General features: G+C 37.2%; 1 protein-coding gene across 2 annotated transcripts; it reads right to left on the bottom strand.

The window, feature by feature from the left end:
• Window positions 1–410: 410 nt before the first annotated feature.
• Window positions 411–19,524, bottom strand: ANXA1 (annexin A1). 2 transcript variants are annotated; one of them, XM_083816568.1, is made up of 13 exons: window positions 19,367–19,524; window positions 16,096–16,174; window positions 13,529–13,622; window positions 12,690–12,784; window positions 9,599–9,712; window positions 8,886–8,976; window positions 7,690–7,769; window positions 6,697–6,753; window positions 5,150–5,243; window positions 4,456–4,551; window positions 3,602–3,660; window positions 1,610–1,732; window positions 411–776 (listed from the first exon to the last, which is right to left on the bottom strand). In XM_083816568.1, the coding sequence occupies exons 2-13, from the start codon at window positions 16,159–16,161 to the stop codon at window positions 720–722; spliced, it is 1,026 nt and encodes a 341-aa protein (XP_083672694.1). In that variant the 5' UTR covers window positions 16,162–16,174; window positions 19,367–19,524; the 3' UTR covers window positions 411–719. The 2 variants fall into 2 exon arrangements, with proteins under 2 accessions (XP_083672694.1, XP_083672695.1); XM_083816569.1 differs by lacking the exon at window positions 19,367–19,524 and adding an exon at window positions 17,308–17,441.
• Between the last annotated feature and the right edge of the window lie 362 nt (window positions 19,525–19,886).

Raw genomic sequence — 19,886 nt, 5'->3', positions numbered from 1 at the left:
CAATTTTCTTCATTTTGGACAGATACAAAAATGCACACAACTCATCAAGATAAAGAAAAAAAGTCCTACATGGGCTATGATGCCTTTTTTTTCCCCTATGTACATAACAATAGAATTAATAACTCTAATTTAAATAAAAAAGAACAAGCCAGAGATATCATTAGCTTTTTCATATTGTTGACATTTTTAACATGTCATCTTTAGCTATTTTTCTAACATCCAATGTATATAAAATCTGGCTGAAGTGAAATGGAAATGTAGAGTTTCGGCTAGACTCTGTGATATTGTTACATTCTTTTTTCACTATTTAAATATTTCACTGATTTTTCTTTTATTTACAGCGTATAGACAATTTGATGTTAAGTGTAGAAAAGCAATGAAGGATGTACAAAGTTTCACGAAGTCTAATCTTATTTTTAAAAATTTATTTAATTTTCTTAGATGAAAGTTGTTTCATGATTAATCGAGCAAATAGAAACTTCAAAGCATTCCTTGACTTTGGATAAATAATGGTAAAAAGATTATATTCATGCCATACAGAATACAGATATTGAAAAAATACATTCTAGGTTCCAGGTTTTCCGCATAATACATGTAGACTAAATACCATTCCAGAGAAACCTCACTGTGTAAAGCCTGTATTTTATATAGACAGCTGAGTCAAATATAAAGACCTTCAGCAATATGGCTTGAGTGCATCATAGGAACATGAAACTTATTTAATCACTTCCACACAAAGCCACCAGGATGTTTTCATAATCCCCTTTGAGTTCATCCTGTCAATTTAAGTGAAAAGAGCACAATTGTTAGGATAATGGTCTTAAATCAATTCCAATAAGCATTCAATATGTATTTACTAAACATTGGCCCTTCACCGAAATAAATGGTCATAGCAGAAAAATAAAATGATTTTTAGAAACTAACTGAAAAAGCAGCAGGTACATGCAAAACTCAAAAAGGTACTTTAGTACATTTAGAGATTATGTTTCTGCTCCAAGGTATATTTTTCTTAGTTATCTACTAGCTTCCACAAAGGTGATCTGAAGGTCTGGCTTTTTCCTAATATCTCACTGGTTTAAATCTTCTAGAAAAATACGTTGGGTGGCCTGTCCCTTTCAAGAAAATATTTTGTTAGTTTACCTCATTTTCCTAAGTGACCTAGAAAGTAGGATAAATAAAAGCCAAGTTTACAAGGTATTTGCAGGAGTAACACAAACATTAAAAAACAAAAGCCAGATGGAGCAAAAATCTGTCAGAGAGCTGTCAGTGCAATCATCTTCATTCTCCTGCTAATGTACCTTGTCTGCTTAAGCACAGGAACTTGGGGACAGAGTAGTCTCCATTCTTGGCATTTACTGTAAGATCACATCCTGAGACAACTACAAATCAATTGCTACAGCTTTTGTGACAAAAACATTCCCTGACAAAATAAATTAGTTCTACCAGCATGAGACCTTGAGTTCTCACCGAGAACTTGAGTTACTCAGCTACAATGCATTACTCAGGATGAACTGGTGACTGAGCAGCAGAAGAGTTAACAAAGCCTTACTGGCCTTCCTAAAACATCTGGTTGTTTTCCACTTCACTGTTAACTTCAGCAAAAACCTACCATAATGGCTTGGCGAAGAGAGATACCATACAGACTTTTATAATAAGCTTTTATCTCATTCAAGTCTACTTCGTGGCGTGAAACCATGATTCTGATGAGCTGTTTGTGCCGTGTCCCAAGGCCCTGTTAAAAGTATTAAACAAACAAACAAAAATTGAGGCTACTTAAGTCATTGAAATATCTTCCTCTATCAAAGTTCTTTGTATTAATCCATCAGACTTCTTTGTGTCAGTACTAACCCCCCTTCTGATCTCCTATGAGGACAAATTCAGTTGTGACTGGCTGTCTCCAATCCTGGATTTGTTTTTGCTGTTTCCTAAATATAGGCAGGTTATTCACTGTGATAACTGGACACCAGGGAAAACCTAAATTTCACTGTTGGTTTTTTTGTTGTTGTTGTTTGATTTTTTTTCTTCCTCCTGTAATGAGCTATTTTTTCATAATGAGGATAATCTGTTTAAATGGCAAGGTTTTGGCAGTGGTGGAGCTACAGAGGTGGCCACTGTGTGAAGAGACAAGCAACTGCTTTATGTTGCAAAAGGGCCAGTTTCAGCTGGCTCTAAAGCTGAAGAATGAATGGCCAGAGCTAATCCAACAAATTATATTGTTTGTGTCTCTGGGAGAGCAGATTTAAGATTAACTGCTGCACAACAGCAGCTGGGAGAAAGGAGTGAGAAACAGCTCTGCAGACACCTGCAAACAGTGCAGAAGGAGAGGAAGGAGATGTTCCAGGTGCCAGAGAAGAAGTTCCCCTGCAGCCTGTGGAGAGGCCCCTGGTGGAGCAGGCTGTCCCCCTGCAGCCCATGGGTCCCACACGGAGCAGATCTCCACGCTGCAGCCCGTGGAGGAGCCCCCGGTGGAGCAGGTGGAGGTGGCCTGGAGGAGGCTGCGGCCCATGGAGAGCCCCTGCAGGAGCAGGCCCCGGGCCGGAGCTGCAGCCCGTGGAGAGGAGCCCACGCAGGAGCAGGGGGTCTGTGGGGAGCTGCTGCCCATGGGGAACCCGTGCTGGAGCAGCTTTTTCCTGACAGATGGACCCTGTGGTACAGAGCCATGTGGGAGCAGTTCTTGAAGAGCTGCTGCCTGTAGGCAACCCCTGCAGGCTCAGTTCGGGAAGGACGGCATCCCGTGGGAGGGACCCCATGTGGAGCAGGAGCAGGGAGGGACCGTGAAGGAGCATCAGAGACGAAGCGTTTGGGACTGACTGCAGCCCCCATTCCCTGTTACTCTGCAAAACTCAGGGGGGAGGAGGTAGAAGAGGGTGGATGGAGCGGGAAGCTGTTTTTAGTTTTAGTTCTTACTGCTAGCTTGTTAGTAATAGGTAATAAATTATATTAGTGCACTGAGTCTGTTTTGCACGTGATGATAACTGCAGAGTGATCTCCCTGTCCTTATCCCAGCCCTTGAGCCCTTTGCATCGCATTTTCTCCGCTTTCTCTCTGAGGAGGTAGAGAGAGAGCAGTGTGGTGGAGTTCAGCTGCCCAGCTGGGTAAAACCACCACAATGAGTCACTCATTTTCTCATATACAGCTCCTAACCAAGTGACAGAAGTTAATGTAAATTTCTGCATACTACGCTGTTTCATGAGTTCTCACCGCCTCAGTCAGCTCAGATTTCAAATTTGCCTGAAGTTTTGTATAGGCTCTTACAAGGTTCTCGTCCCAGTCTGTAAGTGTCTTCCTATTTATTTTTTTGTCAATATCTTAATGGTTTTATTAATATGAAAAGGTTCAGTTAGCTTTCTGTCACAACATAGAGCATAAGGTATATATGTGGATGGACAGATGCCTTCCCAAAAACTCTATAGTAAATAGATAGCTCTTTCTATGGAAGGAAACTCAGTAGTTTCAAAGGAATGAAGGAATGAGAAAAGAAATTAACTGGATTTCCTTCTGCAGTCCTTTTCATCACAAAAAGTTCTTATTCTAGCCTAATTTGTTATTTTTCAGCTCATAAAGCACACTATGTTCTCAAGGAGTTCTTTCTTGACATTACCTTCATTGCCAAGTGGAGTTTTTCAGCAAAGAAAGCTGGCTTGCTTGTGGCACACTTCACTGTAATGAAACAATGAGATAAGGTCACATATGTTAAAAATGTAACAAATAACAAAAGACAAAAATCTGGAAAGAAAATGCTGCAGAATAAGTCTCAGTGTTCCTACCAACATATCCTATTTATCTATTTCTCTTTTACCTGTCTTAAAAATATGGGAGAAGTAGCTGTTCCTTTCTTTTCTTTATTCAGAAGACAATTCAATCAGGGGAGAATACTCTAGTTACTGTAAAGAGAAGACTGTACTAGTCCACATAGTCCACTGCCATAAAATTGAGAAAGATGTCACAGTTCCCAAGCAGAAAAATGTGAAAGCATTCGTGACCTCTACAGCAGAGCTGGTGGTTATGATCTGACATATTTTAGCCAAGTTATGCTGTGTACTTGCCTTCCATATCTGATACTAAGAGGGAACTGGTGAGTCTCTCTTTTTTTTTTTTATCCGAAGTATACTTGACTGCAATACAAAAGTGAAAAGCAAAGCTAGGGGTCTGGCTCCTGATTCTATCCTTGACAACATGGATGGCTAACCTTATTCTCACCTTATTATTTACAAGGAACAGACATTTTAAGGGTCTTAAGATACATCTTTATCATGAACATTATAATATTTTCTTGAACACTGCAAAAGGAAATTTATAATCTTTTTAATAATCATACATCATAACTGTTTTGTTTCTCAATGAGGCAAGGTAAGAGCAGAATGCTGTCCTGTTAGAACAAGTATGACAGAAGTAAAAGGTAGTTTTTCATACAGTTAACATATATATGAGGTTACTAATTGTATAACCACTTACCAAGGGCAGTCAGGCAGTTCTCAATATCACCTTTCAGCTCCAAATCTAGTACCTTATTCATGTCATGCTTACTGTATTTGGTGTACTTCTGAAAGACTAAATAAGGGAAGAAAATTCAGTGAGGAGTGATGGAAGCATAGTATTCTCCCCACATTTTCTTTGACTTACTCTGGCCTCACTGCTGTGGCAGTGCACACACAGGGTAGGTTATCTTTCTCATTTTCTTCAGCTAGCACAGTGTAAAGAAAAGCAGTACAGTATGGACTGACGGTGTTGGCATGAGGAACAGAACCATGCTAGGATGGTGGGGCTCATTTTCCATTAATAGGGAAAGAGGTAGTACAGTTACTCCACTCGAGCCTATAGCATTAGGTGGTATCTCCCATGCAGGGCAAACTGGTAGAGGAGCAAGACCACGTTGGGGAGTATTCAGAACCCCTGCCACACTGATTCATTGGCCTTGTGACCACTAGCGTTGTGAGACTTCATGGTAATAGTTCTGTTAACAACTTAACTGACATCGTGACTCTTCACTAGTGTGGAGAGAACAGCAAAGTGACCAACTGTGTGCTTAGGTCAGCATGCACAATGACCTTTGTATCAGTCACATCTTGGAAATGTATATAATCTCAGTTCAAGAGCAGGCCATATTCAAATACAATTGCAGTGAGGAACAAAGTTTCACCCAGCCTACCTCTTCGGAGATGGGGGTAGCTTCTTGCAGTAAGAACAGTAACAAACACATTAATATCCGTTCCTTTCCTTCTCTCTCCTGCTTCATATAAGGCCTGTCATAAAAGAAAAAAATAATAATAATAAGCAAGTTATCATCTGTATAGCAAAACACAAATAGAAGTATCTGAGACTCCTTGCCAAAGGTAGGCCACTGCTTGTCAGTAAAGAACTCTAATCCTTGACACAATCTGCAACAAGACACATAACTCTACACAGCCTCAGAATAACTCTAGGTGTACCAAGTAATACTTCATATTTCACTTACAAAGTAATAGTACTGAGGGAGCACTGTACAGCTACAAATAATATTTTTAGACATTCTTGAATGAAGATATTTTTTATGTATCTTCATATGCTATAGTGTACATGGGAGCATAGGACTGGCAGGCCTACCTTAGACAAAAAAAAAAAAAGCAGCTCCAATATTCCAATATTAACTAGACAAATGTGAAGGAGAAGCTTACACACCAGGTATTTCTCGTCTTTCCAAGAGTGACTTTAATAGAAAGTAAGAACCCAGTCAATCTTATTACTTTCCCTACCTCCTCAAACCTTTGTAAAAGTAATAATTAAAGATCTCCATGCTACAGCAAGAAAAATCTAACACCATCCTTTCTAGGTGTTGGCAGTGAAGCTCTTTGGACCCAGGGAAACTGAACTTTAGAGCTTAGGCAGAATATTAATTTACTAGCCTTTCATATCTATGGCTGATGACAAAACTAAACCTCTTATGTCACAGGAATAAAAATAGAATTGTTAAATGTCTTTTTTTCTGTTGGATTTAAAACAATAATTTAAAGTGAAAACTCAGGACAGACTGTTAAGGTTTACCAACACCTTAACAAAAATATTACACTAATGGCAGAAGAAACAAGGGAAAAATCAGTTGCTTTTTTTAGAATCACTTAGAAAATGACTGTGAGGTTTACCAAATTATCTTGAAAGGTATGTCACTGAAACACATTACCTACAACTAACATACTGAATGGTTTACACTGGTCAACATATGGTATCTGGTTCTGCACAATCACTAGTACAAATCTGTCCCTCAATTCAAGAACTGTATTTATTTTAAACAAACAAACAAAAAGATTGAATCTACGTTCTCCTTTTCCTGACCTCTACTTCAAATGGTCTACATGTTTTACATGAACTAGAAGAGGGTTTGCAGCATTTTTGAAGTTGACTATTAGCATAAAGATTCCATTTCTTTCAGCTACCAAAGAGTGCATGTGAACTTTGGAAAACATCATCTCCTCAGAAATGATTATGTGCATACACATACTTGCCCCCCACCATGTCCCCATGTCCCCCTACCCCTATGGCCCAATCCCCCCATGACCACAGAAAAGATTATGTACATATACATAACTGTACATAATGTACAATTGTCTGTCATCTGAAATGCGCAAGATCCAGGTAGGTGAAACAGAACATTCACAGCCAGTCAGAGTTTGTAATAAAGTCAAATGAAGAAGATCTACAGAGTGCTAAGTATGGCCTTACCCTGGCATCGCTATCAGCAAGCTCATCATTCACGTGAGGATCTTCAGATCGGTCAGCCTACATAAATTTAAAAAAAAAATAAAAATAAAAATCGGTGTTACTCACAATCATTCAGTTCACCAAAATTCGGTATTTTAGAGATCTGGCCTGCCATACTTATACATAGCTTAATACAGAATTGCAGACAAATACAGTTATATTAATTATTCTGTGGATAAAGCTGATGCATTTGTTAATTGATCAGAGCTCACGTTTCTAGGGCCATCAACAACATATTTCTGAAGTTGTACATTAAAATCCAGGGTTTCTTAATGTGAAGATAAAGTCCTGGAAGCTGTGATGTGCTCCCTGATGACCGCTCAATAAACTTCTTTCAAGGTATTTTAGAAGCAAAACTAAAAATCAAAACTATGCACATTGATGTATCAAAAAAAATGTGCACATACAGGCTGCATACAAATGTACTCAGCAGAGATGGAATAAAATATTAACGCATGTTAAAAATGGTATTTTCACTTCTCAGATCCAGTGTTTCAGCTGAACTGCTTTTGAGCAGTTCACAAAACACTTTGTCTACTTACTAGCTTAATGCCACTATCTGTCTATCTTAATAGAAGAAACATATCTTAAGAAGTAGCCGAAATGTTTCTCTACATGTAAGCATTTCTTCTTTTTATATTTGCAGTCAATTGACATTCCAGTTGTTTTTTTCAAGTGCTTAAAGACTGTTAGACATGTAAAGAGAAAAAAAAAGTCTTAAAAACCTAACTGGTAAACAGTAACAAATATCATTGCCTTTAAAAAATGTTTTTGAGATAAATCTCATTATAGCTTGCTTAAGAACCATTTCATATGGTCTAAGATTCATAAGTAAAAAACAGTGCTAGGAAATAAATAATCCTGAGATTCCTATTTATTGTATGACTTTAAAATAATCTTGACATTAATTTTAATTACTGGTAACCTCACTGAAAACGTTTAAGCACAACATACCTTGGCTAGAGCAACTAAAGCCTTCTGAAAGTCTCCAGATGTGTCAGAGATGATGTCTTGTGTCAGATCTCTCTTCAGTACTGAAATCAAATGAAAAAGGACTCGTAATTCGTTTTTAAATTATCAGTTATATCATTTTTTCAGTCTTTTCTTAGTTTCCCACTTAATATGCCTAGCAGAATTGCACTTTTCTCTAATTTAGTTTTGCAAGAATGGGTATTTTTGCAACATGTCTAATCCCTGAGACGTGCTGAGAAATTGGAGAATTAATCCACAATCTGCTGAAAAAGTTTTTCTTAAAGGTTGTATGGGTGGAAAAGTCTTGAGCTATTGTTTGTGAAATAGAGGAAAAGAAAAAAGAAAAGTTTGAAATTTTGTGAGCCATTATTAGTCTTTCATTCTTATTTTTGGCTGTTTTGTTCATCCCCAAACTCTTCTGAAAAAAATCAAACCATTATTCTGGACTTCTGATACTGTTTGATTGGAACTTCAGAAAGTTAACTCTTAATCCCATAAAGCATGAGTTAATTAGACAACACTGGCTGACCGCAGTACTCTCCTTATATGAGACATGCTATTATATTTTAGTTATTTCTAAATTGCTATTATATTTTAATTATTTCTTCAAAGATTTTCTGCCTTCAGTTCACTGGTTGTTCCTAATCTTAAAGTTATCTGTGTTGCTAAGAGTAAACTTTTGACAAAGTCAGTGACATCTTAAGAGCTCAGATAAGGCTTGGCAATGGGAGCAGCAAAGCAGTTGGATTTTGCTTTTAACTTAGAAAGCATCTAAATGCATGACCCATTCCAAGAAATATTCACAGTTCTGTCTGGAATTGTGAGTCACTTCCTAGTGCAGCGGGATCTATGTAAGTCAGAAATGATCAGTATGACCTCCCTTTCCTATACATCTTTCAGTCTTACATGAAGCTTTACTTGCTTTCTAAAATGTCATCTCAGCTCCTTAAATTGAGAAGTAAGGCTATAAGAGTAATGTGTTTGCTACGGAGTTTTGAAAAGACATGTATAATCCATACTACGTTCTTTTTCATCAGGAATTAAGTTTGCATGGATCTATTCATTACAGGTGCTTAAAAAAAAAATCACAATAACAAAGAAATGAATCATTGCAGGACAGGGTTTGGCTATCTTCCAATGTTTCATACCATTAATACTTCTTTCCCACTCTGAATTACCTTCCTTGTAGTATCTGCTGGCTTCTCTGATCTCTCTGTTGTTTCTTGAGGCCAGAATCTCAATTAAAGTATCTTCATCAGTTCCAAGCCCCTGTTAAAAATGATTTTTTTTTAAATGTAATTTAATACAGCAAACTTAAATTTTAGAACCCAAATAAGATGAGAATCATGGACAAGACTTTGAAGATGCCATAGGAAACAAGACAGAAAAAGGAAGAACGTTTTGCTTTCACCTAATATAATTATTTTAGCTCTTTTAGAATACATTTTTGTAGCATCTAGTGTCACTCTGGCACCCAACAGAAATATTAAGTGACCAAGCAGCATGCATAGAAGGTAGGAATATAAAAACTACGAAGAAAAATACACCTTTCCTTTTCTATTTTCTCTTAAATAAACACATATGTAAACACTATGGCTTTCTAGCACTACATCTGCAAATAACTTCCAATTTTCGGAAGGCAAAGAGAGCTCTTTCCCACAGAAGAATAGCAATGGCAACCCATCTCCTCCAACCTTGAAATTCAACAGAGATTGCTGAGTCTTGTTCTTAGTAGCTGGTTCTGGATAATCACTACTGTTTTATTTTAATAAATGGGGAAAAAATAATACAATACACAAGCTTACAAAATTTAAGACCAGTGTCATTTAAAGGACCTGAGATTTATTTACTTCTCTTTACTAAAGTTCCTCTCAGAAGATTTTTGACTTACTTTCATAGAGGCCCTTAATTCTTCAGCATCAAACTGAGCTGGAGTTTTAAGTAGAGCCACGGCAACATCTTCCAGGTGGCCTTTCAGAACCTTTTTCAGGTCTTCTTCCAGACTCTGTGAAGAATAAGGAAGAGTCATACACTGTGTCCTGGTTTCAGCTGGAATAATTTTCCTCATAGTGGCTAGCATGGTGCTGTGTTTTTGACTTAGGACAAGAATAACGCTGTTAACACTGATGTTTTAGTTGTTGCAGAAACGTGGTTACACCATGTCAAGGACTTTTCAGCTGCTCATACTGCACTACCAGTGAAGAGGCTGGGGGTGCAAAAGAAGGTGGGAGGGGACAGAACCAGGACAGCTGGCCCAAACTTACCAAAGGGATATCCCATACTGTATTATGTCATGCTGAACAATAAAACTGAGGGGAGTTGTCTAGGCGGGCTGCCATTGCTTGAGGAGTGCCTAGGCATCAGTTATTGGTGGTGAGCAATCTCACTGTGCATATTTTTTTGGTGTATTTCTTCATTATTATTTTCCCTTCCTGTTCTGCTTTATTAAGCTGTCTTTATCTCATCCTTTTTTTTTTTTTTTTCCTGATTCTCTTTTTCATCCCACTAAGGCAGAATGAACAAACAGCTGAGTGGTGCTTAGCTGCCTTCTGGGATAAACCACAACACCCTGTAAGCTAGCAAAAGGTTAAAAACTGCTGTTCAGGTACAGTCCAAAAATTAGTCTGATCTCTGACAAATCTTGATCTACATCTTTCCTTTAGTTACTAGAAAGAATTACAAAGAATTAATTGAAATTTCTAATTTGTCATCTTATTGTTAACTAGAGTCAAAATTTTCCAGCAAATATTCAGAAGTGCTTTCATCCATTGCAGGTCACAGAATCACAGAATGGTTAAGGTCAGAATGAACCTTTGGAGGTCATCTGGTCCTTCCACTTCTGATTCTGTCCCTGACACCTAGGGCACCTTGCCCAGGACCTTGTCCAGAGAGCGTTTGAAGATCCCCAAGGAGACAGACTCCACAATGTCTCTGTGCAACCTGTGCCAGTGCTCTGTCATCTGCACAGTAAAGAAGCTCTTCCTAATGTTTAGATGGAACTTGTTGTGTTCCAATTTGTGCCCTTTGCCTCTTTTCCTGTCACTGGGTGCCACTGAAAGACCCTGGCTCCACCTTCTTTGCACTTTGGCATTTGCAGACATTGATTAGGACTCCCTGTAAGCCTCTCTTTTCTAGGTTCCAAAGTCCAAACTCTCTCAGCCTCTCCTCAGAGGAAACATGCTCCAGTCCCTTGGTGGCCCTACATTGGACTCTTTGCAGTACTGGGGGCAGGGGCAGAACTGGACACAGCACTCCAGGTGTGGCATCACCAATGCTCAGCAGAACAGAAGGATAACTTCTCTTGACCTGCTCACAATATTTTGCCTAATGAAGCCAAAAATGGCATTAGCCTTCTTAGCAGCAAGTGCACACTGCTGACTTACGTTCAACTTCGTGTCCACCAGGACCCTCTGGTCCTTTTCTACACAGCTGCTTTCCAGCTGGGTGGCCCCTAGCATGTCCTGGTACCTGGAGTTGTTCCTCCCCATGTGCAGGAGTTTGCACTTCTCCTTGCTGAACTTCATGAAGTTCTTGTCAGCCCTGTTCACCCATTTACTGCATCAGAAGACGGCTCAAAATAGGCTGCTTAATTTTTAAGAGAAGGTAATACTGTTATGATAATTGAATGGCTTAAATGAACTTATCTATATAAAGTTATTTATTAGAAAATAAATGATAAAAATAAAAATGATAAAAAAAATGCAATGGAAATGCTGTGGACATACTGTAATAACACTCTATATAGATCTGCAAGCCCTGAAGTTATAATTTGGATTATATACTAATTTGACCAACATTTACATTTTTTAATTAAGATTTTTTTTATTTATTTTAAAAAATAATTTCTGATTTATTCTTCCTCCTATTAGTAAATGTTTGGTATTGTATTTTGCTACAATTAAGAGATACAGCTCTGTTCTTCACCAAATGCATGTCTAGGTAATTGCTGTAGGAGTGAGAAGATCAGTCTGCTTGGTCAGGATACCTAGGATAACTAATGAGATTATTTCAGAATCAAGAACTATGTTAGGAGTTAGGTCTTTTCTGCTTTTGACGGAGAGCCAAGCGCCAGGGGGTCTAATGATATAACAGCATTAGCCTCCTTGTGCCTTTGAAGTTAAATTTTAATTTAGGTCTTGAAAAATATAATTGCAATGCTGGAGCTTCCTCTGTGGGAGGACAGAGCTGTGAAAATCACAAGTGAGGTATCCTTAACAAAAACAGGAAATCCAGGCTAAAATGAGACATTAGACTTGTTTTCTTTCTTGTCCTTTAAAGTCACTTAAAATTACAAAGCCAAAAACTATAGGGAGTCATTTTCCAAGGAGCAAAGGTTCACTAACTCTGGTATGCCAACTGTGCAGTTATAATTTCAATTTAGAGCTACAGGTTCAACTAGAGAAAATTTGCTACAGGAAAAGGTGAAGGGCAATTAAAACCTCTTGAAGAAATATGCAGCAATTTCTAAGCTTTTCAGGTCCAGGGACTAGCAGTTTTACCATTCAGAATTAGAATTTCACTGCTCCCTGTACACCTGTCCTCATCAGCGTTGCTATAGTTGTGAAACAGCATTATTGTCCTATTTTCTGTCTTATATTCTCTCTGGACAAAAAGATTTGTTTAGATGTCCCCAAAGTCTCTTACTCTATCCCTCTCTTTTCCTCAACAGCCTGTATCCCAGTGAAATTTCTGTATTCCCAGTGATTTAGTGATATAAAGAATCTTTTGGGCATTCAAAAACCCAGACAGACAGAATTTTGAAATTTTTCTTTTTATGTCAAAATGATTGCCGCTGCATTCAAGGGATTATCTCTGGCAATATAGTTTCAGGATACTACTACTACTGTAGTTTTCATAAATTACAAGTGACAGAATCACTGTAATCTTCTGTTCTAGAAAGCTAAAGCTGAATGTACCATAAAACCCAGGAACAACACTGCTATTCCAGATGCACAATTAAGATTGGCTTGGATATACTATACCTTTCCTTTAGCCTGCTGATAGGCAGCTTTAATCTGCTGACGCTGAGCATTTGTTCTTTTAGTCAAGATGGCAATGATGGTGGCTTCATCCACACCTACAAATCACCAAACAATGTAATAGTGAATACATTGAAAATATAGTGATCTCTAGTGCATCATTTAACCAAATTTTATTATTTGCATTGTGGTATATTTTGAATGCTTGACACACCAAATTTTAACCAAAACTGTTATCATCTACAGACTTAAAATTAGTGACGCAGTGAAGAAACCAATAGGTTCCTATAGAACACAGAAGCGTGTTTCTACAGTATAATAAAGTCTCAAAGTGTTCTAAGTGCAGAACTTACACTACGGAATAACTAAGTATATAGACAATGAAACAGCATACTCAACTTAGCAAGTCAAATTGAAAAAGGTTTCTAAGTACAAAGTGCCAAATGTGAATTTCATTAAATAGAGAAGTTTAAAGGAGCATATACGCCATTATCAGCATATTCACTACCTCTTGAATAGATTCTATGGAAATCAAATAAAAAAGATTTAGTATGGTATATTTTTTTATTCTCTAGAAACCAAATTTTTACAACCCTTCCTTCAAAAAAATCAAGAAATTTAATGTAGTATTAAGTAATAGTAGTATGTAATACAATGTCAGGATAACAAAGAGTAGAGATTCTTTAACAAGTGGCATACTTAAATGTCTTGCTAGGTTTTTTAAAGCAGAGGTACCTCTCCTGTTTTCCATCGCCTCTGGCTCCGATATTCTTTTAAGGCTATTCTCAAAATTTCCCAAGGAATAATTCTAATATAGCATGTTAAATATTTAATCCTCTTACCTTTTACTGTAATAGCTTTGTCCAAAGCAGCAACATCAGCTGATGGATCAAAGTTTGGGTGTGACTGTACTGAATGACCACCTTTTGAACTTTTCTGTAGAAGAATGAATGAATAAATAAATAAATGTTAATTTCAAAGAATATTTATGCAAATAAGCAGTTTCATATGCCTAAGTAAGCCATGTATTTGGAATTGACTATTATGGGACTATCAAAGAATAAATACTTGCTTTCTAACTACAGATAGCTAAACAGGCCCAGTACAGTATTAGTATTGGATCTATACCTTTCACACTTCTATTAAACAGAACGTACCTATTTTACATCCCTATTTGTCCAAGTAAGTTAGATCCCACAGGAAAGTATTTCCTAGCTGTCATAATTAAGCAATTATGTACAAATTTTAAGCTCTCTCAAACCACATTTAAATCCTGCAGGTGCTTCCAGTAAAGTGCTAGTGATTTTCTTGCTCATCTTATACAAATTGATTGTGCATTATATTAAGTGAATTCTCAGCTACTCATATTTAATGTTACAAGCACTTCTTCCATGCAAGATCTTGGTGAAAAGTTCAAGCCCAACACTACAAGGAGGTGGAGAACTATTACTCAACTTCTTTGAAACATAAGATATAAAACACGCTTTCTTTAGCATTAGCTATTGTCTGTCTATGGTGAATCCACTCCTTTATGTTAGACACTCCCTATGCAATGTCTGAAGTACTCTGGGAATAACTGGGGATGATAAATTCCACTACATCAACAATTACGTGGTTTGCCCTAAGTCAACAATGTGACTAATCAGTTTGCTGGTAGAGCCTGTAACACAACAGTACTATCTCAAATGCCATACCCATTACCTTCTTCTATAGAACCTATAAAATTCCTTGAGATCTTTGGAGAAAATATTTATAATAAAGCTCCCTTTGGTATGATATGGTTGAGATTTTTCAACAAAAGTGAAGTTTAATTAAACTTTGTTTTAGAATCAACTATAGCATTTTATCTTCAAGAACTCACTATTTTATTTATTTATTTAATCTTTTGCATGTACAAGACAGATGGCAGAGTCTTAGGGATATGTTTCACATACAGCATTCTGTATTGAATATTTGCATGCCTGTAATGTCTGCTGGTTAAATAAGTAGGAGTTTTATTAGAGCAGAGAGATTGTGTATTTATAAGCAGTTTCTTGCTTAATTTAAAGAAAAAAAAAATCAGTGTGACCTGTGTAGCAAGCCAAGAGCTAAACAGGATGAGTATAGTGTGTGTTTCCCAGGCATGCCAGGTTTAGTCTTAGTATACTGCTTTCCATGACAAACTTATCTACTACCTAAACAAAAATCTGTCTGCAACCTCCATAACTAGAATGGCTAAGGACCATGGGATTGCATGGGATAAGGGATAGTGGATACAAAGTTTTATACATAAAATACTGTGTAGTGAAAATTACAAAATCCACAGAGATCTACAGCAGAAAACTTTATTTACTGAAATTCCAAAGTTCTATTTTTTCAAGATGAAAGTTGCTTTAAAGATTTCCAGTGATTTTACAGAGTGCTACTTTGCCTTTGCTGACACTAATTTCAGTATCCTAATCAACTTCCTTATTAAAGACTTTCCACATCCATTGCAATAACTCTTCTTACTCATCAGCATAAGTCTTCCTTCTAATCAGTATCAACACTAATCATCTGAGATGTTTTACTACATAAAGTGACTCTTCCCACGTGCTTTCTTCTTCTAATAAAAATCACAGAATGGTTTAGGTTGGAAGGGATCCTTAAGGATCATCTAGTTCAAACCCCCCTGACATGGGCAGGGACACCTCCCACTAGACCAGGTTGCCCATCCAACCTGGCCTTGAACACATTCAGAACTTCTCTAGGAAACCTGTTTCAGTGCCTCACCACCCACATACTAAACAATTTCTTCCTTATACCTAACCTAAATCTACCCTCTTTTAGTTTAAAGCCATTACTCTCCTTGTCCTATCATTGTACTCCCTGACAAAGAGCCCCTCCCCAATGGGGCTTTCCTGTAGGCCCCATTAGGTACTGGAAGGCCACTATAAGGTCTTTCCAGAGCCTCCTCTTCTCCAGACTGAATAAGAAATATACTAGTGACTTTAGTTCCTCCTTTGCATTCCAGGGCTCCAACACATGGCTTCTTGTATCTCAGTCTAAGCATCTTTCTCAAATACGTCATCTGAACAGGTTCTTACAGATTTGCATACTGTACATCAGATTACTACTTTAAAAAGGATGACTTAAGTGAATCGATACCTGGCCAGTAGGAATGACAATTTCATTACAGCACTAGTTTGGCCTGAAACTGATATATATACATAAGAGTATTTTTTCATCTGATAGTATATCTACTAGTTTATAAGAGTATATTAGATTACATGATGCAATAAAATTGGTTTCCAGTTTTAATGACCTGAATTTTTGCAACAGTTTTTCTCCCTTTGAGTATATGAAAGATGTGGGGTGGACTATGGCTTTAAGGCACTTCTAAAGGCACTAGAAAATAAATATAATGATCTCAACAGGTGATAACACTTACAATACATTCCTGCTCCTGATTATCCATGAACCATGCCTGCTTCAGGAATTCTGATACCATAGCCATGTTGACAGAGGATCTGTGAAGAGATGAATCAAGTTTTTTTTTTTTTTTTTATCATTTTCATCACCAATGAAACTCAAGGTTTCCCATTCAAAAAACCCTTTCTCTTTAACTGTCACAATCGGGGCCGTTTCCCAAACAGTAATTGGCTTGTACTATTGGAAGCTGGCAACTTTTGTTTATGTTTGGCAGTTGGCTGCTCAACCATACACACTTAAACTACTTCTAGAAATTTCAGATTAGAAATAGAACAGTAAACTAATTGGATTTCATGTGTATTTGGTATGGCAATACCTAAGCATTAACACTGACTTTCAAAGGGATGTTACCAGAAACAAATTAAACATCTTTCCCTATTTGTTAAGGTATTAGCTATGTAAATTTAGCTTACTGACTACTTGATTCTTTTCAAATTCGGTGGTAAATAACTCTTCCTGTCTGATCATCTTCCAAGGTTGGAGCTCTTGTGTGTTAAGGCAAAAGATATTCCCTTGTTAAATACACTCGCATGTAATTTCTTCCAATAGCTCTTTCTTAAGAAAGATAAGTAGAAGCAGTCTCACATACACTGGTCCTTATTTCTTATATATTTCCCCCAGTTTCTACAAAAAAATGGATTTTTACCCATTTTTTAGTTTTCATCACTAGAAATGAAAATGGAAGATATTTTGACATAAGATACCATGCAGAATAAGAAAAAAGATCAATGGTGATGTGACTTGACATTGGGCACCGAAAAATAATGAATAGGTTGCTTCACAATGACCTCGGTATCAAGAATATTGTTTCCTAGTAGGAACAGTGCAGGAACTGCTCCTAGGAACAGTTCCTAGAACTAGGAAACTAGTATTTTATCAAATAAAGTATTTTTTGGTCTGTTCAAAATGGATGTTTTTTCATAAAAACATACTTGTCAATAAGAAACTTTAGGGAAGGCTTGGTTTTAAGGCATACATATAAACAATAAGCTAAACTTAGCAAACTAAAGTTGATGGTTAAACTGCTGTCTTTGAAGAACAGTTCACATATCTAGCATGAAGAGACAAAGTGCTATTTGCAACAGTGTGCATTTTAATCTAATCTAATCTAAAGATCATATACAAAATTAAAAAAAAAAAAACACAATGCTTACATTGCAAAAACATTTACCTTATTTATGCCTTGTGGTCCACAGGAAAAGTAATAAGCAGTATTTAAATCAACACACTCCTAGGACAAAGCGATGTGTTTGTAACCTAGCTGCTGTTTCCCTCACAGAAAAACTGCACAAAGTACTTCCAGGTGTGACTGCCAACAAAGTAGGTCCTCCAGTCCTCTTCAAGCTTTCAGCCCAGCTCCACCCTTTCCTCCTCTCTCCATGTTAGATACACTTACACTCCCTCTTCCCTAGAAAACTTTTTGCTTCTCTACTCTGCTCGCAGCACTGAGGGCACAAAATTCATACAAAACCTGAACGTGACTCTGAATCTGTGTTTATATTACCTAAAGTAGGTGTCAACTTGGCAAATGATGGTCAGAATATTGTGTAAGTTGTAAGGACCAACTTTTAAGCACATCATTTACTGATTTACTGAGGATCAGAAAGCACACTTATGTTGCTCCTCAAAAATAAAATAAAATAAAATAATAAAATCAAAAAATCAGGCTGCTATGGTGACTCCTGTACTACCCTTGTATTGACAGCTAAAGTAAATGAGGCCGTATGAATTGATGTAGTATTTGAAGTTCTGCTGCATTTTTTAACAGCACACACAAAGGCCATGTACAGAAGGATAAAATATGTTAAAGTCTCCGTATGGGACTGAGACCTGTTTACCTAGTTACCAGCACTGATGTGTACAGATCTGTATGCCTCCAATAGATTCACAGTGTCTCCCTGTTTAAAGCTATAAAACAAGATTCACAGCAGTAGATCTGAGAAGAGGTGGAACCAAAACTGCATTTTGGTTTCTAGAGTAACATAGTTCAGAAATAAAGTTAGAGCTGGGTCCAGAGAGAACTGTTAATATCTGCATTTCTTCTGTCTGCCCACCCCACTCCAGCTCTAGAGGTTTTGATGCTCATGGGGATAACTATAGTAGAAGGCTTCTAGCCTACATTAAATTGGGTTTATTAAGTCTCTAAGCCTTTATGCCTAACATAATTTAAATTACAAATACAGTAAAATAATTTTGTATATATATATATATAAAATAAATAAATAAAAATAAACCTTTATTTTTGCTTCTATTTAAATAAAGACACTTTGACATTTTGTCCATATATTTCCATTTTGTAATCAAACAACATAATTTCAAAAGAAGTCAAAGTGGGCAATGGCTCTTGAAAGGGCTAAAGACCTGACTTTGCTTGCATTGTCTCAGAAAGTTAAGAAACCTGTTTACACACAAAATTGTTTGCCTGCTTTATAGGAATCTATGGGTAACTTTAAGGGGGAGGGGTGAGAGGTGGGAGGAGAAGAGGGAGAAAGAGGGAGAGGGAGGCCTGGAATTGAGGAAGACAGCACCTTTACAGGGTAGAGGTTTTTACCAGAGCTTTGACTCTAAAATGCTAACAGCTCAGGTAAGCAAAGCCTAGATCCAGGAGGGATAAATTCAAAATATTAATTTACTTCAGTAAGAAAAAAGTCTTAAAGAACCGCTGATCTGACTGTTTAACCAAAAACCCAGTTAAAAGAGGATCATGTATTTAAAATTTGTTTGATTTAAAAAAAAAAAAAAGTGATTTTTGTGCCTCTTATCATTCCCAGCTGGAATGATTAACATTTAAATGGAATGAAAAATCAAGCAGCGATCCAGACTGAAAGTCCTAGCTCTTCCTTCACGAGAGTTACTGCAATGTTGTTTTCAGACTGGCTTCCAGTCCCCAGAATTGGGCAGATTCCAATTATTGAAAGTTTTGAGTAAATATACAGTATCTTTGAAAATATTTTAAGCCAAACTTTTACACTCCTCTGTAAAGAGGAAAAGAATGAGAAAAAAAAAAAAAAAAAGTTAAAATAAAAATAAAAATGAAGTGATTGTCCAGGATCTTCTGTGTACATTATCCACTTTAAAACAAAAAGAATTTCTTCTGCCCACACCCATCTTTCCCTGTGCCAGCAAATCCAACCCACAGAAAATTACAACAGGTCACTTGAAAAACATACTGTACAATTCTTAAAATTTGTCAGGTCTACAGACAGCAATAGAGAACTACAAAAACCTACCTTCCTTTTCACAAATACTACTCCTCAGGATGGACAGTCAACATAAGAGGGCAGAGAGCTGGCGATGCTTTTATAGTGTCGTGCAGGAGACCCCACCTAGCAACCCAAGTGTTTCCACAGCCACAGCAACAGGCTCCTCTTTGCTAGCAGCTAAATTTGGGTACTGTCCAAAACACGGAACCACAGGAAGAAAAAAAAAAAAAAGTCATTGCGAAACTATGTATTGGAGACAGCAGGAGCACATTTCAGAAGGGAAAAGATGACTAATGGTCAGTCTTTGGTAGCTCTTCTCCCCTGGCCTACTACATCCCTGACTGTAGTAAATTAATTTAAATCTTTCAGGATCATAAGATTAACATGTTAAAGAGAAAAATCAAATTTGAGTTACTCTCTTCACATTTTGACGTCTGATACAACTCTGAAGTGAACATACTAAGATACCTCATTCCTCAGTAAAACTTTGAAAGAAAAAAGAAAAGTGGAGAAGAGTTGATGCAAGTCTGACTCTTCACTGAACTCG

Source organism: Anser anser (assembly GCF_964211835.1).
Source record: "Anser anser genome assembly, chromosome: Z".
In the NCBI taxonomy this organism is placed as follows: domain Eukaryota; kingdom Metazoa; phylum Chordata; class Aves; order Anseriformes; family Anatidae; genus Anser; species Anser anser.
The sequence above is the reverse complement of the archived record's forward strand: the minus strand, read 5'-3'. Positions and strand labels throughout refer to the sequence as shown.

What these genes read in the sequence shown, in the direction of transcription:
- ANXA1 (XM_083816568.1), bottom strand. Translation starts at nt 16,161, where the DNA reads ATGGCTATGGTATCAGAATTCCTGAAGCAGGCATGGTTCATGGATAAT. An exon ending in CAAAGCTATTACAGTAAAAG is followed by an intron (nt 12,785 to 13,528) that starts GTAAGAGGATTA and finishes GGTGATTTGTAG; the next exon opens with GTGTGGATGAAGCCACCATC. An exon ending in ATCAGCAGGCTAAAGGAAAG is followed by an intron (nt 9,713 to 12,689) that starts GTATAGTATATC and finishes TATTCTTCACAG; the next exon opens with AGTCTGGAAGAAGACCTGAA.